General features: G+C 40.7%; 2 protein-coding genes across 2 annotated transcripts in view; one reads left to right on the forward strand and one right to left on the reverse strand.

Moving 5' to 3' along the window:
- Positions 1 to 3,481, reverse strand: part of ELF1 (E74 like ETS transcription factor 1) — a 93,978-nt gene extending 90,497 nt beyond the window's left edge. Inside the window, exon 1 of the mRNA XM_072850121.1 lies at positions 3,238 to 3,481. The gene's annotated coding sequence lies outside the window, so the exon portion shown is untranslated. The remainder of the gene's footprint in view (positions 1 to 3,237) is intronic.
- On the forward strand, positions 3,352 to 27,053 carry WBP4 (WW domain binding protein 4). The gene is made up of 10 exons (XM_072850125.1): positions 3,352 to 3,485; positions 9,933 to 10,005; positions 11,593 to 11,655; positions 11,754 to 11,877; positions 12,681 to 12,902; positions 13,786 to 13,841; positions 16,999 to 17,065; positions 19,062 to 19,222; positions 20,266 to 20,498; positions 23,076 to 27,053. Coding segments are annotated over exons 1-10 (1,209 nt in total). The 5' UTR covers positions 3,352 to 3,483; the 3' UTR covers positions 23,284 to 27,053.
- Positions 27,054 to 27,948: the final 895 nt, after the last annotated feature.

Raw genomic sequence — 27,948 nt, forward strand, 5'->3', positions numbered from 1 at the left:
ACATCCACATTCTTCTCAACTCCTCATGCCTATCAGATGACATAGACCATCCCCACAGCAATAAGCAACTTCTTCCCCAGTGCCCATGCGGGACAGGGCTGCACCTCAAAAAACCACACTCCAAGCCAAGGAATGGCAGCAGGCTTTCCACGTAGGGGCTGGTGGAGGCCGTGATGGCACCAGGTACTTGGGACATGAGATTCTCCTGTCCCATGAGTCCTGCTTCTCCTTGCCCTTTCCCTGCCCCATCCTACAGGTCTTTGCAGCAACACAGACCACAGCCATGACCTACCACCACCAGCTGTCCTCAACAGAGAGTTCTAACAGCAGAGTCCCAGGCATTACATTAGGAATCCAGCCGATGACAAATGGCAACATGAGTACACTACTCTAGGCTGCCTATCTCCTTTTCAGCTCTTTTCCAAAGGAAGAGAAAACCTAGGAAATTACGCACAAAAAGCAGTATTAAAAATGTGATTAACATGGCAGAATTTAGGAATTAGTAGAACTAAGTGGCCTATGGTAATTAAAACTGTCTCCTAGTGCTTATATGCATGGAGGTCAATCTCTAATTGCAACTGACCTGGTAACATTTTTTTCCCCATAGAATTTTTGCTATAATTAACACACAAATTCGTCTTTTTGCCCTTGTTCTCTAGAGCATCACTACACACTTTCAAACCACAGAGGGAATTATTTCTTTTCTCCCAGGTTCTTTTATGGTTCTCATCACTACAGTAATCCGTAACATAAAGGATACTGTTATCCAGGTTTTTTTAAAGATGGGAAACTAAGATATGAAAAGTTTAGAGCAAAAAGCTACATATGGACACTGAGCAAGCAATTCTAACACTCAAGACTTGTATTTCTAACATGCTTAGACCTATAAAATAACTTCTGTACATCAAGAGCGAACGACCGTTGACTGTTGTCCCAGATGGACAAGTTCAGCATAACTGCACAGCAGATCCCAGGGACTCAGGCCAGGCACCAAGAAAAACCAACAGCCCGCGTACAAAAACCTTTACATTTCCAGCAAATCCTACGGGAAAGGCAGGGGCTGCAAAATCCAATTCTCCAGCCATCTCAGGAGTGAAACTGCCTCTCCCTCTGTGTATAATCATCTGCCTTGTTCACGTCACCTCTTCTCACTGCTGCCCAGCCAGGCAGCTGCTACACCTTGGCAGATGCACCTCTGGTTCATCACCCGAGCTGGCCGGGAAGGACGATGGCGGGTCACATCACGATGGACACCATCATCACGCACAGGTCCAGCACGGCCAGTGAGCCTGGCATTTTTACAACTCCTGAGCACTTCGCTTTGCCAGCTTACCGATGGGGTAGGGCTGGGCAGGGCAGAGAGGTAGTAAATATATAGAATATATAGAGATCAGCTACATGCACTGGGTGGCAGGCATGTTTCACGGATACATGTACATACAGAGGTATACAAACAAAACTGCTTAAATACTGAGCTTGTTCCCTGTCTCAGAAGCAGCAATTGAACAGACACGGTTAAAAAAAATAAAAATAAAAAATTCCACAGAGCAAAGTTAACATATTCCGCCTTCATTTTAACATCGGATTCTTGTCTGCAGCGCTGAGGCATTCAAACTGTCCTGGCACTCAACAGCCTGAGCTGTGCGGACACGCAGTGCCCCATGTCACTTCTGTAGGTGGGTGCCCTAACGCAAGGCGGCACGGGCCATGCAAGACTCTTCAGAGAGTCTCTGCTGCACTAATTAATGCATAAAGAGCAAAGCCTGCAGAGGCCAAGCCTTTAAACTTTTCCTCAATTTAACAAACTTTGGGTGGGGGGGATTTTTTTTTTGTTTGGACTAACAGCTGTAAATGCATCCATGTGCGTAAGCAGCTAAGTTTTCAAGTTCAGAGAAACATAAAAGGCCAGTATTTTCCATGGATTTCCACTTAGCATCTAAGCAGAGCAATTTCAAAATTCACTTAAAAGACATTTCTGGAGAAAAGGCCATCGACTAAGTTTCAACCCAGTGTGTATTTTTATAACCAAGCTGTAAACTACATAAAAACTACACTTATAATGGAAATGCTGACAAATGCATAACTAGTGCAGTTAGCTATGACAGTCTGACCACAAGCCCTCCTTCAGGAAAAAGCAACACTTACTTCCCCCCCTCCTTTTCAAGGCTGCTCGACAGCAAGTTGGGGCGGGGGGGGAGGTGATATGTACGGGTACCTCTGTCTTACCCTTTTATTATGAAATTAAGCAACTCCTATTCCACTTATTTCCCACACGTTGAATGAGCCACCCCCTGTTTTTGCCATAAACAACCAGAGGGCCTCTTAAATCCATGACTCACTCCGCAGGCTTCTCCTCCACCCTTGTGCGCGACTATAGCAAAAAGGTTGCCAGCTGCAGTCGGTGAATTAACATTATTTTTTTCGCGGCACCGTCGGGAAATAAGTCACACAGCGCTGGGGGGTGGAATACAAACCCCGGCATGACTTCTGTGTGGCGGAGGGGGAAGCAGCCGAGGAGGGGCTTCTCCGCTTCATCAGTCCCGGAGGCACGGGAGGGACAAACACCCCTGGACGCCAACACGGCCCGTCCGGGGCCGACGTCTCGGGGGCGACCGTGTCGTGTCCCCCCGCCCCCCCCGGCCCCGGGGCAGCGCCGGGCCTTGGCCCCGGCCCCCTCCCCCGCCGCCGCAGGCGCGCACGCACGCACGCGCCGCGGCCTCCCCGCGCAGGGGCGCGCGGCCGCCAACCGTCCCGCGCGCGCGTGCGCCCCCCGCCCCGGCAGCGCGGAGCCGTCGCTGCCCCACGACGGCGGGGAGAGGCAGCCGGCAGGGAGAGCAGGGCAGGGAGAGGGAGAGGAGGAGAAGAAGAAGAAGGCGGCGAAGGCGAAGTCGGCACGCAGCACCCCCCGGCGCGCGCGCTGCCTGAACTCCTCAGAAAGTTGGCAGGGGCGTCCGGCGGGACGGGGCGCCGCTGGCCGCGGCCCGAGGGCGCGCACCGCTGCCCGCACGCACCGGACCCGCCGCCGCCTCCTCAGCCCCTTCGCACCCCCCCTCGAACCTCCCGTCTCCCACAGCCGCGGCGGGGCAGGAACAGCCCGGCACGGGGTGCTGCCGGCGGCGGGGCTCGAACCCGCGGGCCCCGGAGGCTCGGCCCCCGCGGGAGAGGAGGGAGAGCCTCCCCGTCCCCCCGAGCGCGGGGCTCGCAGCAACCTGTGGCGCGCGGGCGGGCGGCACTCACCGAGCGGCGGCGGCTCCCTGGCCGAGCGGCTCCCCGCAGAGCGCTCGCCTCTCCCGGGGGCGGGGGAGGAGGAGCGGGCGAAGGCAGGAGGTGGGGAAGGGCGGGGGAGGAGAGCGCGGATTGAGCCCTCCCGGCTCCCGTCGCCACGCTCCCTGCCCCCGCCCCGGCCCGCCCCAGCGGCGCGGCGCGGCTGGCGGCGAGCGGAGGGGACCGGCGCGGTGCGGCGGCGGTGCCGGGGACGCGGCGATGTGAGTGCTGGGGGCTGGGAGGGAGCGGGCAGCGCCGGCCGCGCCCCCCGCGGAGCTCCCCGCCTTGGGGGCCGGGGTTGGGCAGGATCAGCAACGCGCGGTGGGAGCGCCGGCGGCGGGGCCGGGCCCGGCCCCGGTGACCGTAGGCCGTGGGGAGGCCTGGGGCAGCCGGGCCGGGGTTGTGTCCTAACTGCGGCCGGCGACCCTCGCCTCGCTGACAAGAGTTATTTCCTTCTCGCTCCGGTCCCTCTGCTCCCCTCCGTCCTCCTCCCCCTCCCGGTTGTTTGTTTCTGCTGCGCTTTCGGCCCCTTATCTCTCCCAGACAGGCCGGGCAGCTTCGCCTCCCGCCTGCGGGGGACTTCAGGTCCCGCAGCGCCGGGCGGTGAGCGCTGCGGGGGGGGGCGTCTGTCCCTCCGTCCCCTTTGCCCCCTCAAACCGAGGCCTCCTTCGGCGCCTCTGGTCCTGGGTGAAGCGTGTGGAAGAAAGCCTCTGTGTCTTGGTTTTGCTGGCCATCGCTACCTCTTTTAAGTGTTTAGTTAGAAAATTTGTGGTAATACCTGACTACATTTGCGGGGAGTAAAAATCCAAGCTTTGGCCTTTATTAAGTGAGAATGTCATATGAATGGTATTTGCTCGTTTCTGTTACTTTGCAAGATATCCTAACTTCCCTGCTGGAAAAAAATCTTAACCTGATCAAAAATTTCTTTAGAGATTCTTCTGTGGGGAAGTATTTGATGGTTAGGTTGTGTGAGCCTGTCTTGAAGACTGATACTACATACAGCAGCGTTCTTAATTTTAGTTATTGCTAAAATTATACCTGAACAGTTTCTTGACCCAGTTTATGTTGATGGTTTTTTCCTCTCTCTTCTAATTCTTATCATATTCTTCCTGACGTAGCCCATATCCTTGTTCTGCATCTACAGCAGCAGACCTCTGCTCTCAGTAGATATCCCTGACTTCAGATATTTAACTTTTGAAGGCTGACTCAGGCAGTTCGTTTTAGGTTCCCTGTATAAGGAAGAAACATGCACCTGTGGAATTCAGTTTGCTTCTCAGATGCCTATTTAGGATGGAAAGTGGCGTTTTGGAGATGACAGTCTCCGTCTACTGGCATGGACAACTTAGACGAGTCAGTATCTCCCTTTTTTTAGACAACTGAGGTTAGGGGAGATGAGGTCTGTTGAAGCTCCATGCATGCAGAAGGCTGCCTGCCCTGATATTCTTGTGCATTTTTGTATGTTGTTAAAAATATTTGTAGCGTTACCTTTCAAGTTATATAATTTACAATTTAGAAAAGAGATCTGGCAAAGCAGATACAGGTCAGACTATATATACAGGTCAGACTGAGCAGCTTGTGCAGATTCTGCTGTCTGCTTAGATTGTCTTGCAGGACATTATGATTTGTATGTTGTTCAGAGGGGGCTAATATAGTAATAAAAAGCAGCAGCCACTCGGGTTGTAAATTAGAATTTACAGAAGGATTGCCAAAAATATGATCGAATTGAAGGCCGGGAGAACGAAACCCTTCACAGAACTGCCCTGTTTCATGTAGATGAAACTCCCATCCAGTAGGATGAAACTCCCATCCCATCTCTGTAGGAGCCCACATATAGATGTATATTCTGTGACACATTAGAAGATCAGCAAACTAAGTTTAGGTAGAAGGACAGCCCCATATACTAGGTGTGTCAGGGATGCTTTTATCTTAAGTCCTTATTTTTAAATACCTTTTTTTTTAAAAAAAGTAAAAATTAAGGGTATGTATCTAAGAAGAGTTTTTAGGGTAGGATTAGTGCACTATGAATGAATGGGGTCGCTGTGAATCATTTGGGAGCGTGGGTTGTTAGGGCCATGGTACTGGAACCTACTTCACGGTTCATGAAAACCCTTTCCTTTTTGGCCTGCTTCCCTGCCGATTTTAGCGTTGCATTCTTAGGTCTTACCAATACTGGGATATTTGGATTAGAATTACCTGTTCTGGAATGGCTTCCTGTGTGCAGGGTCTGTTGTGAAAGGTATGTGAGTGTTTTTCTTTCGTTCTTTCTACTTCCTTCCATTACAGAAGATATTACTAAAGCATCTCTTTAGAAATAATACTCCTATTCCCAAAGAGGATTTATTACTATTTCTGAGTACAATGTCCTGTGAAGTGGCTGTTATACAACAGCCACAATAGCTAATCTGAATTCATTTCCTTGTGTAGTCAAGAACTTGAATCTGTGTATTTCTTACTTCACACACCTGTATTCAAGAAGATGATGTATGCACAAGCTGTTCAGTGCTCAGACCTGCAGAAAGCTGGAAGATACTAACTTTGTGTAAAGTCTTTAGAGGTTGTAGATAATAAAATCAAAGAAGACTGCTGAGCATGTGTGTGGTGTATTTTAGGCTAAAGGCTTATAATTTGGACAGATATATCCCTGATATAAACCCCCCTGCATCCCTGCCAAATTTCAAGTCTCATGTTTTAGAACAGAGCTATTCAAAGCAAATGCCTCCAGATTTTGTTTGCATGACCAAATTTTTTTTTCCTGTGTTCAGAACCACCTGAAACAGTTGTTTCCTTTTTTTTTTCCCTTCCCCCCTCCCACCTTTTAATTTCAGCCAGTATGTGGTAGGAACCAAACCCTCCAGCCTAGTCTCAAAGTTTGGCAAAGCTGTCTCAGCTGAAGATAGCTTCTTTATGAGTGTTTCTTAAGCTTCCCTATATAAGGAAGGCTGACTGCACCACCTGTTAAAACATTAATAATACTGCAAGTTGTTAGGAGAAGCAGCTCGCAGGTTGACAGTTCGGGACCCTGGACCCCAGTAGTGCTGGAGTTACTCTGCAGGTTGCTTTCTGAACGTTGTTGAGAGAACCTGTCCCCTTTGTGTGCTCCCAAATGTGTGGTTCAGGTGCAGTAGGATTGTGTAACCCGATCATTGCAGCATAGGCTGCGTGATTCTCATGGCTTGAGAAATGAATTATGCAAAGTAAAAATACCTGAATTTCGGAGTTTCCTCTCAAGTTTAAGCATTTTCATATCTTTTGAAATGGTGAATGTGGCAGGTGCTGTTAATGCAGAGTTGCTACTTGTTCTTCCCCATCTTCTCACTCCCTCTGAAGTTTTAAATGAATTTCAGAAACCTGAAAATGTTTTTAACATTGACGCTATTTGCACTCTACAGCTGTTTGCAGCAGAGTTTGTCATTCCATCAAAGTTTCAAGAAAACAGTTTGATGTTCACTCCCTCTTTTTCTCTCCTTCCCCTTTAGCCCTCTGAACTGTTGCACATTCTGCCCGAGTGGTTTGACCAGTAAAAGTTGAAAGAAAATCACTGTTCTTTAGGAGACACAAATTTCTTGCAAGTTAGTACAGGATTTTCAGCACTGACTGAAAGTTTACAGCAGTTTGTCCAGAAGTTGCCCAGTGCCCATCTGTATCTGCGCCGCTCTGTTCCCTGTGTGCCCAGTAGCAGGTTGCCAAGCTGACTTGCTCGGCCAGCTCTGGAAAATCAGGCTCGGAGCAGACTTTGTCAGAGCCCTCCCTGGGAGGTAGAGCTTTGCAGTAAAACTTGCACACCTTTCAGGGTCCATGTCACCAAGCTCCCGTTTGGATAGCCACACCTGGGTAAATGTGTACAGTGCTGAACCTCAACCCTGCAAACCTGGACAAGCCAGACTTGATGCACTCTGGACTGTCTCTTTGTTTTAGTGAAAGGAAGAAGGGTAGTTGTGGTGGTGATGGCTAGCTGGTCAGCTTTCTAGTCCTTAGCAGGTTAGCCGAGCTGTAAAGCTGAAAACAAGAATCAGCCTTAACTACTGATGTAAGTGCAGGCAGAAGATAAGGAGTCTTAAAAGCTGTACCGTTTTGACTGCAATGACTTTTTAAAATTACTATGTTTCCCTTGATTTGAACACAATTATTCAAGTATAAAAGGCCTCTGCACCACTTTAACAGCAGCTACTCTCAAGCCCGTATTTGGCAGATAAATAAAATAATCACATACTTAAACATTGTCATCGATCTGGATGAACTTTCAGGCTTGTGACCGGAGCCTGTGAAGCCCTTGTAGCAGCTCAGTTAAGTGGGGGTCTCACTTCAGTTGCTGCTCCTTTCCAAACACTCCTCTTTGGTTTGCTCTCATTGCAGCACCATTGGTGCTTTGCAGGCTCCGTCGTCGTTACAATGGCAGATGTTATTCAGTGGATGTTTCAGCTGAGCTTGCTCTTTTTTTGAGTGGTATGAATGCAAGTAGAAAATCTTTAAGAGAATTACTCAGCATATAACACTCCTCATGCTCATAAGTCACAGAATTGGGATCATAATTTATATAATTAACTTCATTAATCATGAAATGCAGGATTTAAGGTTCCTAGGATATCAGGTCTTCTGCACAGAGTATCATTTATATTTACGTTATATGTAACAACAGAGCGCCAGCTCCAATCTTTATCAAAACCAGTAAGGGATGAAGACAAAAGGCTTCTGTCATCAAGAGCTGGATTTGTACTTAAGCCCCAGGTATGCCCTCAGGTTCTCCAGCAGGATTACTCTATGTGTAGCTACAGTGGTTTGTGACAGGTGTGATGTCCAGTAGCATTTAGGAAAGAAATCAGTAGAAAATATAGCTGTGAAAATACATCTTGTCACACTCTCAGGTCTTAACTTTTGGTGGGTGCAGCTGTACAGTCTTAATTTTAGCACTTACACTTGATTCTGTTGAAAAGAAAGAGCCAGCCCCGTTGGGTTAAACTTGGAAATACGCAGATGTTCCTGCACCTCCGAAACATGCAGTGAGGCTCTTTTACAATTTATGTGTTTTCTGTCAGAATTGGTCCATTGCCTTAGGAAGGTTAACCCAGGTTTTAGCTGGAAAGTTATCTTAGATGATGTTGAAGGAGTTAGAGACAATTCAGGAGCTATAGCTCAAATAGGAGAAAGGGCCTCAAGGTATTTCTGAGCTCTGAATTTCTCCCTTCCACTCAGCTGGTTTTCCAGCCAGAGTGTTCGATTTCCCAGGCTTTGGCCCTAGTATGTTTTGATATATAAATCTCAAAAGCTTTTTAATTAAATGTGTGACTAAGTAATCACCCAGTTTTAAAGTACACCATTCAGGGATGAGCGGATTTCTGTTTAAATCGGGGGAAGCCCAGCTGCTTCTTTCTAGTTTTCCAGAAAATTGCTTGAAAAGCTACACATTGCTAACACAGTGTTGCTTATAGGTTGATACATTTTTGCAGAGCATATCCTTCGTACTTACACTTCTAAGTAATTGTAGCCTCTTAGAAATTGTATTTTTACATTAAGCACTGGTAGGAGAGCGTATTTTGATATCTGCTTAAATTTTAAGAGTTGAGTCGATCAGGTCTGTTTCTGTTATGAAAGATCTGCTTGCATGTATCATAAGGTTTGAGGGTGCTGTCATTGTGCGTGGAAGAAGTTCTGTTTTTATTGAATAAAAATGTCAGGAGGTATTTTCCTTGAACTCTGTACATTGATCTTCAGACAGAAGGCAAAGATTTATTTTTTGGACTGATCTTTTTTAATGTTCTCAGTGTAATCTTGAATTGTTTTTGTTTTCACCCCTCATTCTTTCTCATTTTAACTTAAAAACATAGAAGTCTGTTGCTGGAATGTGTTCTGTTGAACCAAAGCATTGCATCTGTTGCTGCAAGCCAAAGAGAAATGGAATTATTTCTTCACAAGCCTCGTCTGGCATTAGAAAGCGGTTTTTGATGAAGAAACAGCCATTGGAGGCGTTGTTTGTTTTATTGTTAAATACTTTTATGTACTAACTTTTGAGCTCTGAAGAGTTTTCCCCAAGTTTCCTCACACACATGCAACTTATCTAAATTGCATGGTTCAGAAATACTTACATTTCTACACTGAAACATCCAAACAATTTACTGCTGTGTCTGTGACCCCACAGGTCAGAATCTGTTCTAGGATTCCCCGCAATAGCTCATGTTGTCCAGAACTGCACCTTTGTGTTGCTAAGCTTGCTATGTACAGTATCCAATATACAGACTTTGACATTAAATCTAAAGTTTTACACTTAGAAACATTTATTGTATGAATTTTTATGAAAAATAGTGCGAATTGCACTTTTCTGACAGTTCTGTGTTTTAGATTAAGGTATCTAGAGCTGCTTGTTTATCTCTGGCTTGCTTTGTCTTGTATTTCTGGTTCTTACAGCATCACCTCCATTGTAAAAATTTTGCGGTCCTTGGGGGTCCGATGGGCACAATCCCAATACTGAACTGTGCTTTATGGGACACAGTAGTCAATATAGCTACTCTTGCTTGCTCACCATACTTTGTTAAAAAAGAAAGAAAGAAAAACAAACTCTTAGCACTCGATCACCCAAAGACGACTAAATTTAGTTTCTAAAGCTATATATATATAAAAAACTGTGGCTTTGATTATTTTTTCAGATTATACATCTTTTTTTTTTCTCTTCCCAGGGCCGATTACTGGAAATCTCAGCCAAAAAAATTCTGCGATTACTGCAAGTGCTGGATAGCAGACAACAGACCTGTACGATGGTCTACCGTACTATGTTTATGATTCTTAAATACTAGGAATTTTAATTACAGGCTTTTAACATCACTTTTGATACTAATCTCTTGATGCATGAAATTTGTGGTTTAAAAATGCCTGTGTAATACTTGTGATATTTAAAATCTATTATGTGAGAGCCAGAAACTGCATACAAGATGGTGTGTGCTGTTCTGCTTGGCAGTACAGATAAGAACTGAAATATCTAACCCTGCTTTTTCTTCAGGTTCTGTAACTTAACATTTGATCTCTCTTGAAACTTTGTCCGCGCCTGTTCCTAGCCTTTGTACGCAAGTAGAAAGCAAAACCTGGCATATGTGCTGTTTATATCTGGTAGGCCTGGTACAGCCAGTGCTCTAAGCATTTAAAGCAGGTTTCTTTGATTTCACACAGCCCACAGAAACGTTACTGGGTTACAGAAAGGTGTTTTTGACTTGCAGGTACCTTTTGCAGACTACTAGACCCGTTGGTTTCTCACTTAGAAATAAGTTTTGCATTCTTGACTTGATGCCAGGGGTACTCCTGGAGCTGAGCTTCATCTGGCTTACAATTAGATACCTGCAGTTCAGAATGACAAGTGTGAGCTTATTGGTTTAGGTTTCTTCTTGTAGTCAGTGAAGAGAAATAAACTAAAAAGGGTGGGATTTGGGTAACTTACAAAGTCTGTCTTTAAATGAGATGAATCATGCCCTGGATGTGCATCCTCTGCACATCGGTTTGTGCAAAGAAGTTCTAGGATTACTAGGTCAGGCTTAGGCACCTAACATTTGAATACCTAAATGAGCTCAGATATTTTTTGTGAGAACCACATGAGGACTTCCACAGTTGTACCTGTAGAGCTTCTAAACTCCTTCCAGTTCCTACTGGCTTCAGTCTTTCTGGCACCTTTTTGGCTTGCAGACTGTTCTGTTGTCCTTAGTTACCCAACTCTTACACCTTGCCTTTTTCTCCCTCTCTCTCTGATTTGTGGACCTGCAGACTAGGTTAAGTTCATGGGATATTTGTGGAGCATAGCATAATCTAATTAGGGACCGTAGCTAATATTTGGAACTCTAAATAAGCCATATGGTTTTTAAAAGTTTGCATTAAAACAGAGCAGGTAAAAAAAAAAATCAAGGGATGATACTTGGAAGGATAGCATGGAGACGGAGCCCAGATTCCCTGTTACTTGTCTCTAATCTGTGTGCTAAACAGTATTATTTGAAAAATTTTAAATCTTATAAATACAGACTATGAAATTTTATGATAACATTTTGGAATGTTACTGATTTTTCATAATTTCTATGTGGAGTGTTTCTCAGTGCTCCTGAATTCCTATAGCCATTTTATCACAGAATCACAGAATTGTATAGGTTGGAAAAGACCTTTAAGATCATCGAGTCCAACCGTAAAAGACCATCGAGTCCAACACTATAGCTATAGTGTTTGCTTTAAGTGTTTTCAGAACAGGCTTGCTCATTTAGGCTTGTTCAACTAAGTTTAGTCTAACTAAATTTTAACTAAGTAAAATTAACTAAATTAAAATTGTATAACACATTATTTTTCTTGTATTTTCTTGCTTTTAAGAGCATTGAGTTTCATGAAAGAGGAAAGAATCATAAAGAAAATGTGGCAAAAAGAATTAGTGAGGTAACTCAAATATCTTATTTGCACTAATACTTATTTTTAATCTCTTTCATTATCAGACTTGTTTAATTTATTCTCTTGGGGTTTTTGTCTTGTTTTAGATTAAAAAGAAAAGCTTGGAAAAAGCAAAAGAAGAAGAAAATATGTCAAAAGAATTTGCAGCAATGGAGGAGGCTGCAATGAAAGCATATCAAGAGGATTTGAAAAGGCTTGGAATTAAGCCAGGTAGTTCATATAGCTGCCAAAGGATTAAAAACAGAATTGAAAGAATATTGACTAGGAATGTTTTTTCTTAAATTAGGTTTTAGAACATGAGAGGAGGCCTCCAGGACTGTGTTTGCTCATTTAAAAAAAAAAAAAAAAAAGGAGTGTGCAAATTGCCAGTAGTAGAAGTTGCAGTACAGAATGTTTTTAGCTACGGTGTCCTCTGGTCCATGGAACAATCCAATTTGGAGTAGAAAAATTAAACAATGTGATAACAAAAAAAGGCTGTAGTTGGTGCTTTGAATCAGCAGTGCTGCTTCCCTTAGTTAATTTTGTGTTTCACTTTTGCCAGTTAGAGACAAAAGTTCCTATTCAGTAGGAGAGTTTGGGTTCCCACTGGTGTCAAACAGTGGAGACAAGAATCTCCTACTCAGGCTTGCAGTTCAGCGAGTACCTTTGTTCTGTCCATGTGAAGACTGTTATCCTTTAAAAAATGTTTGTAGTGTCAAGCTCCAGCAGAAGCTATCTTTTTCACAGCTCTTTTAGTTTCTTTTTTGTTGTTGTTTAGTTAAAGCTCATTGGTCCTTACAGTTTTTCTCTTTGTTACTCATCTTTTGATATTTGGACTTTCTTATGACACTGTAGTATTGCTACAATGCAAGATTCTTTGAACAAAATCTTTTAAGTTTACCTGCTATGAGTGTAATACTAATGAGTGAAAGTACTCATAAGAACAAAATTTCCTATTTGCTGTTGCTCAAGAGTGACTAATATTTAAGCTTAGATTATTTTTTTTTTTTAAAGAGAGTATTATTTTCCTTAAGACGATGTAGGTCCCAGTTCGACACAGAGTAAAACACAGAGTAACACAGTGGAAACTAAAGGAAAGAAAGAAAAGAAAGAGAAGAAGGAGAAGAAGGAAAAGAAAGAAAAGAAAAAGAAGACACCTCAGGACACCTTAATGCCATCGAAAATTGAAACAAAGGAGTGGGTGCAAGGATTTTCTCCCGAAGGCTATACATATTACTACAACACAAAAACAGGAGGTAAAAACTAGTGAGGAGCAAATGCAGATATAGTTATTGGATATAAATGAGAAAGACTACCTGCATCTTTACTCTTCAGCTCTCTCAGTAGTAAGCTGATTATTAAAATGTGAACAATTAGATGGAGTTTTGATATTTAACATTCAAGGCTTAGGCATCCAGAACTTCAGACTGGTTTTGCTGTTTGTTCATAATGGGAGAATGCAGTAATTCCACAGGTTCTGGAAATGTTTAGCCTTTCAGAGGTTAAGTATACAAAAGATAGCTGTGTTCTTCCTAAAGAAGCTTTCTTATCAGGAATGTGAAATAAATTGATTGTGCTCAAGTAAATGAGAGTGGTTATGATTGTTTCTTTCCACATTTACAGGATTTATCTAGCTGACTGACTTCTGTTGAGGAGCTATGTGTTATGATCTACTTTAGAGTATAAAAGCAACCCTTTTTTATGATTAATGAGACTGTTACAAACTGTTTCTTATAAATTTAAGGATTGACATTAGTATTTACCGTAGCCTTTCCTCATACAAGATAACTTCCAAAAGGTAAAAATCTTGCATGTTTAGTTTCCTCTGGTCTATGCTACCATTTAAAAAACAAACACCTTTTTTGTACCAAAATTCCAATATCTGTGTATCAGCCATAGTTTAATAGAGTCGGGAAGGTGGTTAGTCCCAGTAGACCTAACTGTAATTATGATATTTTGGTTTATTGTTCATCCCGTAGTTTGATTGAAGATGATTTATATTCCACTGAGGTATATCTATATTACTTGTTTGTATGTTTGCACACATCAGTGTCATACCCTTTAGATCTGTTTTTTCTAAATATTATTAAACATGAACAGGATTGAATGACGGGTGAAATATGTTTTTGTGTTTTTAAGAATCACAGTGGGAGAAACCTAAAGGATTCCAAGGCAACTCTCAAAACTCACAAACGGTAATCAAATACTGTTATTCATACTTTTCTTTCTGTCCTTGTAAACACTTACCAGAAATAAGCTAAGCAATTTGCAAGTCTTCTGATTGCAGAAGATAAATTATTTGCTCTTAGGAAAACATAATTTGAATATATAGAATGTTTTATGATATACTTGATGAAAACTGAAACTTTGCTATACAAATCTTTTTTAGCTAATTTGTTTATCAAAGGAAAAGAAGTGATAGTGGTGGTTGTGTTTTTACAGAATATGCTTTTTTGATGCTTCAGCCCAGTAAATTGAAAGCTTTGGTGAAATTCCATATAAATTCTGTTCAGCCTTTTGTGAATGAAATGTAATTTAAAAAATAAAAACTTACACATTTGAAATAGTTAAGACTACTTTATCTTAGGAAACATGGAGATTACATTGTCAGATAGTTAAAAAAAAAAAAAAGAGTGCCTACTTCTTGTGTTTGCTTTAGGATACGGTTATGTGATAATTTATCTTTTCATGGATTTCTTATGGTCATGGAACCCATGTGCAAGCAACCTTTTAGAACATTACTTTATTTTCCTTACTTAAGGAAAATTTGCTGAATAGTCCAAAGACAGAAAGATTTCTTATTATTAATGGGCTTTCCCCTGATACTTACCGTTCCAGGATTTTTGTGCTTCACGTTAAAAATAGGATCTTTACAACACTCCTGTGAAGTGATGTTACGTTTCCCCATTTTCAAGATAGGTGTCATATGTACAGTATGATTTAAAGTCAGTGTTGTTTGCTAATGTTGGATTTTGTGTTAGAGATCAAAAAAGCCTGGCTTTTTCAGAGTGCTTGACATTCCATAGCTCTATATTGTCGCATCTGAGAAAGTAGCCTATGCTTGGTACTGGTTTACTTACAGTCAGAGGCGAAAATGGTTATAGTTGTGTATACTTTTAGGCAATTGAATCAATTCACAAAATTTACATGAAGTTTTGTCTGTATTCCATCTCTTGTTAAGACAGTGTTTTATCTCAAATGCAGGCTTTTTCCATCCAGTGTTCATTCCCAAGAGACTGCACACTTCGTGTCAGAGTTGCCCATCACATGCTACTCTGGCTTTCTGATTCCTTTATCCTGCGGTTTTGCACAACTTGTTAACCAGCACTTCAACTTTATCTTTTCAGTCAAGGCATAGCTTTGCAGTATTTATAAGCCAGTCTTACTGTAGCCTTCCACTGAAAGAGGTGGTCCTGTTACTAATCTTGCATGGTCCTTGGTGCATATTTGCGGTGAACTAGTTCAGGGAGTGAAGACATCAGAGTTTAGGTTAGTGCTTTGTAGGCTTATGTCCTTGCATCAAGCGCTCTGGGTAATTGGAGAAATGCCGGTGTGGGGAGAGCAGATGGAGGAGAGAAGGAACTCCCGTCTTGGCAACAATTTGAAGTTAGCTCATCTCAGCTATATCATAAACACACACCTTCAGCCTCAGATATCTCTCTAATGCCACATAGCTGTATTTTGCCATTACTCCCTCACCCTTTGACTTTGCCATTACTCCCTCACCCAAGACTTTGTGGTGTCTTGAGTTATTTTCGCTATTGCTAAAAACATTTGATTGCTCCCTTATTTAGTCTGAGCTAAAGATATTGGGAACTTTCCAGATCTCTAAAAAGGACTCACACTGCCCAGAAATTAAAGGGCATGCTTGCGCTATGTAGTGCAAGTGAGATTCACAGGCCCACCTTGTTTTACAGCATGCTAGCTTGCTGCTAAGACTTCATAAGAGGTGGAAAGAACAGAGTAATGAAAAGGCATGTTGAAGGCTACCTACAACTTCAGTTAGATTGACATCATGCATGTTAGCATTTATGAGGATACTCGGTGTGCCTAATGTCAAATATCTGCTGAAAACCTCTAAGAATCATGTCTAAAATGTTCAGGATCTTAACTCTAACAAAACGGATAGGTTGTACTTAAGACTAGTCTTTTGTCCTCTTTCTACTTATATAAAATAAATTTGCCTTTTGCTTCTGTTGTTGAAACTAGCACACTGAAACTTTTGAGAGCAAAACCTTGAGGAAACTTGCTCACTGAAGGCTTTCTTGCTTTTTGCCTGCTTTGAACCTACTGATATAATTTTTCTGTTTCATATATAGCTTTCTACAGCGCAGGTGTGAGAACTTCACTCTTGGTTTTGTTGTGTTTTTAAAAAAAAAAAAGGCAAAGTTTTACTCGAGTATTAAGCAAATGCATAGGTATGTGCGTGCAGACACCTGTCTAAGGGTGTGTGTGTATATGTGTACATGAGAGACATTTATTAATGCAGAAATTATGTATGGTGAAGCTGCATAGAAGTTCTGCCCAGTACAGGGGAATGGGCAGTATTAGTATTTAAGCAGCAGTGAAGTAGTATATATGAAAGTGTTGATGAAAATCAGGTTCTTAAGGAAGATGTTAAGTCACGTGTAATGACTGATTAGCTGTGGCTGATTCAGCAAAACATCTTTTTTTTAATTACACATCCACAAAGACATACCTGCAACTTCTTCTGCATTTCATATGTATTTATTAATTAGTAGGGAAAAACAGTACTTTGTTGAAATTGGTGCTTTACTAAATAAGTAAATTCATGGTATGCATTCCTGCGAAGTTTGCTTCTTCAGTATTTTTGGTGAAGATCTGTTTTGGAATAAATTTTAGAAGTTTTGGTTTTGTTTGCTTATGTTTAATTTGTGATAGTATTTACTGGTACTGTTTTTCTATAGCCCTCACAAAACCCCAAGTCTTCCAGGGAATTTTTTTCTTGATTTCTACTTAAGACAATGGCAAAACCAGGAAATGTCAACTTCAGGGGTGAATACTTTGGAAAACACAAAACATGTAAAATAATGGCCTTTATGGCTTTTATCATAATTTGAACTGTATGGCAACCTTTACTATACTGCCTCATACTAATTATCCACTGTTTGAAAAAATTGTTTATGTGTATTTGCAGTACTTCTAAATTAAGCAATTCAATCTCATTTGAGTCAAAGAGAATACTTTCTAACAACTTCAGGGGTTCAAGCTTTAAAACAGTAAAATTATCACGAAAAAAAAATACTCAAGGGTTGAATAGTCTTATAAGTGATGCTTTGGCTGATCCTCAAAACCTCTCTTTTTTAATTAGCTCCTGTATCTTTTTCTCAGGCAGCAGAGTGGGTAGAAGGTGTCACTGAAGATGGTCATACCTATTATTATAACACACAAACAGGAGGTAAGGAGAGCTTGTTTTCCAGTTAAGCTTTGTTTCAGAAGAGAGGGTTTTCAGAGCAGCATTTTATTTTGCAAACAACTGCATTTTAAGGCCATTACTAAGTTTTGTATTTTTTAAGCTGTTACCTTAGTTGAAATACACTTGTTGCTTAAGTCAATGCTGGCTTTATAGCTGTATTGTCAGTCTGTATGCATTTGTGCTTCATAGGTTTTTTTAGACACTCAACTTGTAACTCTAAAGTATGGGTTCTTTTTTACATATATATTGAAATTATAGTTTGGAAATCAGAAAGGGGTAGGATTTTGTTTTGACAGGTATGTAGGACTGAATAAGAATCTCCTAAACTTTTCTTCTTGCTGACATAGCATTGAGAAGAGTCCAGAATCTTACCTCCTACTTCTTTTCCCTGTTTTTTTCCCTACATGGGGAACTTTGCGGTAACTCCCCCAGAGCAGGCATCTGTTTTCTAAATCTGTTTGAATCATTTTAAGGTCAATGATGCTTCTCTGGAGAGCAAGTGATTTTATGCTGGCTATGAGTTTTCCTTCTGCTGTTGGGAATGAAGTGGCGTTCCTGACGATGCCAAGAATAGAAAAAAAAAAAAAACAAACCCAGAACCTTTCAGTTTTTCAGCATGCCACTCCCCTGCTCAAATGATTTGCAATTTTTTTATTTTGAAAGGGAAATGAGATGCAGGTTATTTTTAAACATTGCCTTCTAAGTACAGATACATTTTATGCCTTTGGTTGTATTGTTTTTTAAAGTTCTTCATGGACACCACATGACATTCATGAAGAATGTCTTTGTAATAATCTTATTTGGTAAAATTTTGGCTTGTGAGATTTTGAAGCGATCCCTTACTTTTTTATAGCTGCAAGTATCTTGGAAATGCTTGCAAATTACTTGCAGTTCTGTTAACGCTAATCCTGTCCTCTGAAGACAAGTCAAATTGCTAACCGAGGGGACTGATTGTAATGTCCCATCTGAAGCATGTAACTTAAGGTATCTCTAGGCTTAGCTCCTGCTACGAGTCATACTTGGGGAGGCTGCACCTTACTCCACTGATTATATGTGACACATAGGAAAGTGAACTTTCTCAGTTACTGGTCTAAAGCCACATGACAGCAGTACCCTTAAGAGACTGTTTTGTTTGTTCAAAGCCAATTATTGCCGGTTTCTTACATCTTTACTTCTTCAAGATACATCTAGAAGCATACCTGTTAAATGTTGTTTTCAGTTAGGGATTTCTTTGGAAATAGATAAAATAATTGGGAAAATAGTAGTTTTATTACATTTGAAAGCTTAAATAAAACTATCGATTGAAAGTTGGTGTACTTTTGCCTTATTGTTACTAAAAGCAGTTTTAAGACCATTGAGTCAACTTTTATTTAAGTATTTCCTCTCAGTATATTTGCTGGAATACTACCTTCTCATTGAAAATGAGGTCATATCCTGTAGATACTTCCATGTCTTTTCAGAATAATGTTTGTATTTCCTTGTTTACTTGACAGCTCTTTAATTAGAGACCTAATGTTACCAAGCCAAGTAGCACAGGGAAGGGGTTTATCTGCCTGGAGAGCTGAGGCTCCCAGTTAGTGTGCTTTACCTTATCCTGTCTTTGTAATCAATGGACCGCTCAAATCCAATAGGCACCTCTAGAAGGCAATTTGTCTGTCCTGTGTTAGGATGAGAGGGACCACAGTCTTGTGGACCGCAGTTCATCATGTGTGATATTTTTCTTAAGCACTAATTACAACAAGCTTTATCAACAGTGAACTCAGCTGTCATGACAGTATCTCTGCTGAGAAGTGAAATGTTATCCTTCTGATCATATTTATTAAAACAAACATACTGAACAAAAGCAAAAGCCTTGTGCTAAATTATTTGCTGTATTTTTGCATAAGGCACCACTGTTTCTGAAAGGTAATGTTGTCAAAGCAACAACAGATCAGAATTAGAAACATAAATAATGTGGTTATTCAAATATCTTGGACAGTATCCACATGGGAGAAACCGGATGGTTTTGTTTCATCTTCAAATGAGAAGACTCAACGTGACAAGCGTTCTGAAAAGCTTGCAGAAACAGATTCCAAAGCGTCTGAATCAGACTCGGAAGATAGTGAAAATGAAGCACAGGGTTCAGAAACAAATTTCAAGGTAAATTCTCTCTTCAGATTTATTTTAAACACAGTATTAATTTTCTAGCATAAGATTATTTATCTCTTATCCCTTATAATAGGCTGTACTCATTGTAATGAGGTTAAACCCAATGACTGAAAGTAGAAGTTTGCATTTGTTTGAATAGTAAAATGAATCTTTATTCAATTATTTGGCCCATTAGTGGCACTGTTCCAGAACAGAAAGCATGATCTTTCCTTCAGCCCACCAGAAGTAGATTGAATTCTGCAAGAAGTGTGATGTTCTCTGAGAAAGGTCACTGTCTTCTCTCTGAAATAATCCACAAAATTATTTGGATTTCTGTGTGAGGGTATGACTTCTAATCTTCATTGGCAAACGTGACTGCCAAGAGACCTTCAGGGACAGCCTTTGACTGAAAATAACATGGTTGTAGTTTCCATTTTAATTGAGAAAAACATTGGCAGCACATAGTACAAAACCTGTATCAATTATATATTTTTGTCTTCAGATGTAAAACTTAAGATAAAGGGTGTGATTATGGCTCTGGTTGGGTCAGATGGTTTTTCTGAAACTGGTAGTTCAGAACAGGCAGAGACGGTTTAAATATAAAATGTATTCATAGGCAGGTGTTAATTCTAAAATATATATTTTTGTATCACTGTGCATCATTATAAACTACTACTAGGTATTAGCTGTAAAGTGTGTGTATCTGCAGGCACAGAAAGCTGTATGTGAATTTTTGCCCTTTTTTTTTTTAAACATGCTAAGCTTTGTTTTTAAGTAAGTTTGTATTGGCTACTCCTTGCTAACTTCAGCCTTGATAGATGTGATTTTCCAACTCCAACTTTTTGTGACATTTAAGATGTTTTTTCAACTCTGTATGTGATGATAGCTCAAGGAGAGAAATTTAAATATTTTATTACAGTATGAGTTTATTGTTTCAAGTTACTTTTGGTTGAAAAGTATGAATAGTAGATAATAGTAAATAAAAGATGTAAAATAAAGCTACATTGTGTTTTTATTTAGGCATTTTTGCTTAAGGTGGGTTTTTTCCTCTTTAGAGGAAAGGAGATAATGGTGAAGAATTGGAGGAAGGGAAAAAATCTCCCAAAGCTAAAAAGTTAAGTCCTTATGGGAAATGGCGAGAAGTTAAGCCAGAAGAAACTGTTGATAAAGAGGAGAGTACATCATCTTCCCAAGAAAACTCCAGTGATGCACCTAACAAGACCAACCCTTATGGAAAATGGAAAGCAATTAAGGAAGAAGAAGAAGAAGAAGAAGAAGAAGAACCATGGTGAGGATCTTTTTACCGTAGTTATTTTCATAATATTTGTTTCCAGAATGCTTGTTTTCAGAGCTGAAGCTTTTTCTTCTGAATTCTGGCAGAATTAGCACAGCAGTGATTGGAAACGTAGCCCAAATACAATTATTTCCACAGTGATTATTTTAAGTAATAGCTCTCCATGGTGGATAGTGGTGGTGTTTTGGTTTTAGTGTAGTTCACCATGGGTACAAAGTAAATTACAGTGATTTAAAGGATCATTGTCATCCATCATTTTTCTCGGAGGCTGAGTATCAACTATTTAAATGTAGTTACTCTAAGCTTATGTTCCTTAACATCGTCTCCTTCAGCAATCTGCTTCAGCTGCCTCAGGAGCTCTTGTGACTGTTTTTTCAACTGCTTCCAGCCTTGGAACAGCATAGGCAGCTTTCTCAGGGCCTCTCTAGCTTCCAGGCTAAACTCTGTTACTTTCTGATGAGTAATTAGTTGGTCTAACACTGCCTGGAGTTCAAGACCTATCTTTATCTTCTAGGGCCAGCAGCAACCTGGTCTTGATTGTGCTGGGTTAGCATTGCTTTGAATTCCTTCCCTGTGGGATCAATAGTTGCTGACATAATGAGTATGCTTTTTTAGACTCTGAGCAATTTCTACCTAAGCCCGGTATGTTTGGCTGAGTTACTTCCACAAGCAGTGGATTATTTCTCACTTTGTGGTGTTGTATAGACTCTAACTGTTCACTTGAGGGACACAGCCTAAAAGACAAATTTTTTGTCTTACTTTCACACAGTATTGCAGTAAAAGTTTTCTGGTTGAACTGTTTTTCTTGTTCCTTAATTTCCCTCATTTCAAAACAAAGTTAAGCAAAAACAAAACAAAATCTACTGCTGTCACTATCAGTAAGTCCTGGAGGCTCTTATAATGTGGTGGGAGACAACTTCTGTAATTATTTAAATAAGCAGATGAAAGACAAAACGTATAATCTAGTTATGCCAATTTTAAATCTGGAAGCTGTCTCTCTCTCCCATGTCCAGCCAATGTACTACAGATGTTTTCATGACACGCGTCTGATCAGGAGGGGGTTTTTTGTTTTGTTTTACTGCATAATGCCTGAGATGGCTCATTTGAAAAAAACTTGTAGATGTGGCACTTCAGGACATGGTTTAGTAGGCATGGAGGTGTTGGGTTGATGGTTGGACTAGATGATCCTAGAGCTCTTTTCCAACCTTAATGATTCTATGATTCTATGATTTTCTTGTGAAGCATGCTGTCTTTTGTGGCCAGTTTCTTGTTATGGGGCCCACTAGAAGTCTGGAAAAATTAGGTTTGGGCGAATGAAATCAGTCTTTTCCCTAATACTCACCCCATTTGCCAGCATTTTAGTTCTAAATTATTCAATAGATACAGTTTTGACACTGTTTGAACTAAATTGAGGACTGGTACACTTCCTTGGAGATGATAATGTCACTTGATCAGTTCACATAACACCTCCTGTATTGGACCAGCTAACTGTTCCTTGACTCCAGAGCTGATAAATTCTTTCAGCTTTTTGGAAACTACTGTCCAATAAAAAGTGCTTTCAGCTACTGAACCTTATATATCAGTCTGTACATTAACACACAAGCTTGCTATGTAGACACATGTAAATGAGACAAATGCAGTTGTTCATTATTTACTTTAAATTGAGACTAGGCACAGCGCCAACCATTTTAGGGATACTGCAACAGTCAGTTTCTTGACTTGCAGTTGTTCTCATGGCTCTTCTTTGGGTGCTTGAGCTGATCCCTGTCTTCCTTGAAGCATAGGACCTAAAACTAGGTATAGTACACGAGCTGACATCAGGCTAACGCTCAGTAGTACTGAAAGGTTTCTCGTACCGATTGGCCAGGAATACAACGTGTATCTCTTTGCAGTAGCGTTACGCTGGTGTGATTCCTGATGGACTTGTGATTTAGATGATTTTCTGTGAACTGTTTGGTTCTTCTCCATCGTATGTTTGTGCCACAGGTTGTTCTTGTAGAACATAGTGTTTTGCCGTTCACCTCCTAAAACTGTTGGGTTTTTGGACATAATTTTTAGATGACGTCTTTGATTTGTTGACATCAGTATTAGCTGTGATCCTGTCCTCCAGAGCTGCTTCTCCCAACTTGAGGTCATTGGCTGATTTTGTAAGTCTGTTCTCTGTTGTGTAATGCAGACCCTTGAGGATGGACACCTGCGTAAAACTACTTAATAGCATTTTGGCAGTGAACCATTACTCACTGACTACTGTCTTTCACCATTCTTAGATTTACACACATGCAGCCCTGTTGTCTTTTACAGGACTATTTACATGATGAGTGCTTGGGCCGTGGTAGAAGCTCTGCAGAGAGAATGATGTCTTAGTTTTTTACTTTTCACACCAGCCCACACAGAAGAAACAAAGAACATGGGTTCTTTTTTTAATCCCTGTCATGATGGTGATCTTGGCTAGAAGACTGCATCTAGCTCAAAGCTGCTTTGACAATTAAATATGGATGTTACTGTCTGCAGTACACCATGTTGTTTTCTCCATGTAGATTAACCCTTTTATGTTTTCCTCTCTTCTCCCAGTGAAAAAGTGGACCTGGAGCTTCCTAGTACAGAGAGTGACAATCTACCCGCTCCAGTGCTAGAGGTTCCAGAAGACGCGACAGTGATATTTAAAGAGAAGACAGTCACCTCCCTTGGAGACCTGACAGAAGGGGTGCCAACATTTAAAAAGAGGAAATTTGAAAATGGAAAATCTAGAAACTTAAGACAAAGACTAAGTGATCAGTAATACTTAACAAATCATTTTAGATTCTGTTTAAGCTAGCGTGAATCAAAAGTTTAATATTTTAAACAGGCTTTTATAAAGAAAATGTTGGATAGAAATTAAGGATTTATAGGTATTAAAACATATGTGAGTTGTAGTATTTTTTTATTTTATTTTGATGTGATTGATTCTGGAATGGAAGTTTGTGTTCTATTACTTATGCAATATTGTAAATACATTTATTTTTTATTTTAACCATGCCATCTAAGTTTGATTTGCTCTATGTATGCTGTTTTAAATACATTGTGTAAGGTTTTTTACTCCTTTTCTAAGTATGGGAGAATGTAGTAATCCTTAATCTGGCAAAAATGAAGCAGACCTTTTATTTTTACAGAGGAGCTGGATCAGTGGCATGTATTAGGGAGTAGAATCATCCCCCAGGATTGTTTATGTGGAGTAGTTTCCCAACTAATGAGTAAAAATATTGTGCTTACTAACCTTTGGCTAATCGCTTGCAAAAGAGTAGGTGGTGAGAGTGCCAACATTTCAAGTAGATGATTTGAAAGCTGTTTTTAGAGGAGTTAGTCACATCAGTGCCACTCATTTCAAATAACCTTCTGAAAGAAATTATTTGTGTACATGCATGATAAATGTATTAAACCTCTGCAGAAGATTTAAACCTGTTGAATCTTAACTTTTAGTAACAGCACCAGAACCACCCCTGTTGGAGTAGATATTTCTGTGGTGTCTTTCAGTTGTATTTTGCTTTATTATTGTTTCTACCTGAATTTTTCTTTCTTTTTACACATCAAGTTTTCTTTTTTTGGTCTTGTTTTCTTATTGTCTTTTTCCCTGTAAAAAAACAATTGCCTGAAATTTTCATGAAAAAATATTCCAAAGACCTGGCCCTGCTACAGTGTACAGCACCCTTTTTGAGGCCGATGGGTTTTGTCTGTTGAGAAAAGGAGTGCATTGAATAGTTGCAGTGTTCGCTAAGCTGAGAGGGGCTAAATGTATTGAAGCTTCATAGTTCTCAGAACCATAGGAGAGGAAAACAAAAGATGGATGGGTAGAGCTGATGGCCGTACTGTCCGAGATGGCTTGGACATTTTCTGAAGGATTGTAGATATTACTTCTTCTCTTGGCGGGATTGGTCTGCATTCAGCATCATCAAGATTTCACTGGCTGCGTAAGAGTACAGCTACGCTTATTGCTTCTCTAGGTATCAAACAGTGGACGATAAAGGTTCAAATCATGAACCCATTAAAAAATACATCTCTATTTCTAAAGCTCACAGTGTTTCGTTCAGGAGAGTCTCAGTCAAAAACAGAGGGTGCAGTTAAGACAGTTGTCAGAGTCCAGCTACAGCAAAATGGAGTTGGTTACTGCTGAGCTTGAACTTCATTGAGAAAACTACTGTTAACCTGTCAGATCAGCAGAGAAAGGAGTACAAGCCAGGGCATCTGGTTTATCATGTGTTACAAAGGAAGCTGAAGTCCTTTTTTCTTTTCTGCGACATTTTCTCTGTGTGTAGAAGAGAATTAAGTATTGTGTTTAATCCCATGTGTTTCTTTGGCTTCATCAGGGTGGTTATATTTCTTCTGATGTTTGTTTTGAGAAATTTGCAAGTTTCCTGTAATATCTAGTCCTGGATTGTCATTTAGAGATGCAGGATGTGTGCTGGATGCTCTCAGAGTCATTGATGCAGGAGTGTAAAACATGTTCTCCATATGAAAGACCTCACATGCAGGGCTAGGACAGAAATGTCCTTTCTACTGAGGAGAGGTTGTCAGGTTTCTTAAAAAGCAGATTTTTCAGGTTTTGTTCTTAGTCTTATTTGAACATTACTCCAGCAGCTAGGAGCCTGCTCTAACTTGAAGCCTCCGTGTGTTTGCAACCAGTTTACACTCACTTCCTCCCAGCTAACACATGTATTGCCCTTCAGCTAAGTAGCTCTTCTTCCTCTTGAATCCATAGCGTCTTTTCTGAATCACACAAAGCATCCTTGTGTGACAGGACCTTCAGTGCTCCCCCAGCACTTCTCTTCACCCATTCCAACCTGAGTTTGCCTAGGCTCTATGTTCAAGGGAGATTAAGGCCACGCGTGACGTCACCAATACTTCCTTAGTGTATTGGAAATAACTTTTGATACGTCCCTAAACCACATCTGCCTTTCACATGACTGCATCATGCTGCCTGCCATGGGTGCCCTGTGATTTACCAGTATAACTAGCTCTTTCTGCTCCTTTGCCATTGCCAGCTGCTGAGTTAACAGCTGATCACGCTTTCCTTTCAAGCACTTTTTTTTTTTCTTACAAATTTGTTTTGTGCTGCTGTACTTGTCCTGCTGCTTTTACTCCAAGCCTAAAGTATATTTATTTCTTTGAATATATTCTGTATAATGATTTTATCATTTATTAGTACAGTTTCCTACAGTAGTATAGTTTTTGTGTAGGCTCCACCTTTAATATCCTGTGAGGAGGACACCCTTCCTCTTTTAAGTGAGCCCATCTTTCCTTAAAAATGTTTTGTCACATTGAAGTGGTAATAGGCAGTGATTTAAGATACCTGTAACTAAATTGCTTGAGCAGATGTTTAAAAAAATCTGAAAATAAAAGTGTTCCAAACTTCTTTTCTTGAGGAGCTGCTGTTAGTTGTAATATGAACCAAACATCTTTGTCAAGTACTGTGTTTAACAGACAAACCAAAACAAGTATTTACATTAGGAAAAAAGTTTAAATGTTTTCTTTGTTCACTGCTAGTAAAGTTGGTTTAAATACCATACGCTTGCTTTTGCTGATGTGACCTCTAAAGCCTGCATTTCACAAAGAAATACAGTGCTTTGCTCCCCATTACTGCTGAAAGTCAGTTTGAGGAGAGACCAATTCATTCTTTGTCCTTAAGTGTAAATTATAAGGGCCAGTTGAATCAAATTTGATATAGCCAAAGCCACTGTTTAATTTTGCACCATGCTGTCATTCAATTTCCTTATTGTGTATCTAAACCAAATATTTCTCTCTTCTATACAAAAATACTGTCTTGTGTGGGATTTATGGCAGATGCTGCTTTTCCAGGACATCTGTTCTGCACAGATCTCTCTCCCTTCTGTGCTATCTCCTTGCAAAATCTTCTGCCTTTGGAATTTGCCGTAGGAATCCTCTAGGTATTGCCACAGTTACACTCCTCATCTGCTAATCCTTCCTTGGGCTGCACTGGCTTTTGACAAAGGAATGCTCCTTTTACTGTTTCAGAAGAAGAGTGTTTTCAGAAGAGTGCTTTGTTTTCTGACTAATCCATTTTCTATCATGCAGCATGTTTTTATCTGCTTGCCTGCTTTTTTGCAAGCTCCTTGAGTGAGGACTACCATCCTTGGTTTTATAGGCTGTCACAGACATTCTTAGCAACGTGAGAAGAAGAGTTGGAGAGAAAGGGGGAGTCACTGCAATTTCTGATGATGATTTCTTTTGTGTGATTTTGAGCAAGTCAAGTCACTGCTGTGTATTTTTGTTTCCTTGCCTCATCTTTCACCTCTCTGGTCTGTTTAGAAAGAGCATCACAGTACAGGGCGCTTATCTTTGGTGTGTGTGTTTTTACAGTAGGGACTGCCTTAAGCTGGTGATGCTTTTAGAGGCAAACATATTGCATATACTAAAAAAGAAAATTATTTTGGGCATTTGTTATGCCAGGGGCTGTGCAGAGACCTGCTCAGTTTGACCCAGGTTATAGAATAATCCTTGTTCCTATTTAGGCTAAGCCAAATTTTAACCCTTCATCTGGGAATTTGTAGATTGAAATCCAGACTTTCCCAATAGGGTAAGTTTGGTTTTTGTTTGACCCTCATAGACAATCTGTGCTGCAGCATCATCCAGTCCCGATATTCAAATTTAAAAGGTGGGAGGGCTGGTCCCGACATGGATCTGAGTTAAATTCACTAACCTGTGCATGTATAAAAACATTCCCCCTGCCCCCCCGGGTGTTATTTCAGTGCATATTTTGGCATCTCAGAAAGGGAGTAAAAAACTATTTCATGCTGCTTGGTTTCCTTGATTTGCTTTTTGAGTTGTGCCTCCCCTTTTTAGTAATTTTCTTATTATTGGTGTCTTCCTCAAACCGTCTTCCTCCAGCATTCCTATATATGCAAATCTACGTATCACCGCTGTGCCGCATTTCTAGCGTCCACCTTCCCCTTATCCCCTGCTCTACTGCGATCTTCAGAAAGCTTCACGCTGTCTTATGTAGGCCACCGTGTCTCCAGATCCCAGCTTATGCTGAGCGCTTCTGCTGCCTGTTTGCATCACGCCCTGAAGAAGTACAACCTTACCTATTTTCAAACAACATACAAGCTATTTCAAGACTGACTACATGTGCTCTTTTGATTTTCTTGATAATTTTTTTTCCTGAGACAGATTTCATCCTGTTCCTCCTAAGGGGTTTACAGCTCCTTAAGTCCTTGCACTTGTTGGTACAAAAGCTGTCTGTATACCTGCTGCTGTCTGCTGTGGCAACCCTTTGGTTGTGTTTTGTCAGCCGTATCTCTCCAGTCTCTCTTGTATCTACCTCTTAAGTCCTCTTACCTTCTCCCTGCTGAATTACTTAACTTAGAAATCATGTTAACCGTTTGTGTGATTAATAAATCTAGCTTTGTGAAACGTTCCGGGATATAGTTTGAATAAAAGTTTCTGTACAAAG

This window comes from Ciconia boyciana, chromosome 1 (genome assembly GCF_034638445.1).
Source record: "Ciconia boyciana chromosome 1, ASM3463844v1, whole genome shotgun sequence".
Taxonomy (NCBI): Eukaryota; Metazoa; Chordata; class Aves; order Ciconiiformes; family Ciconiidae; genus Ciconia; species Ciconia boyciana.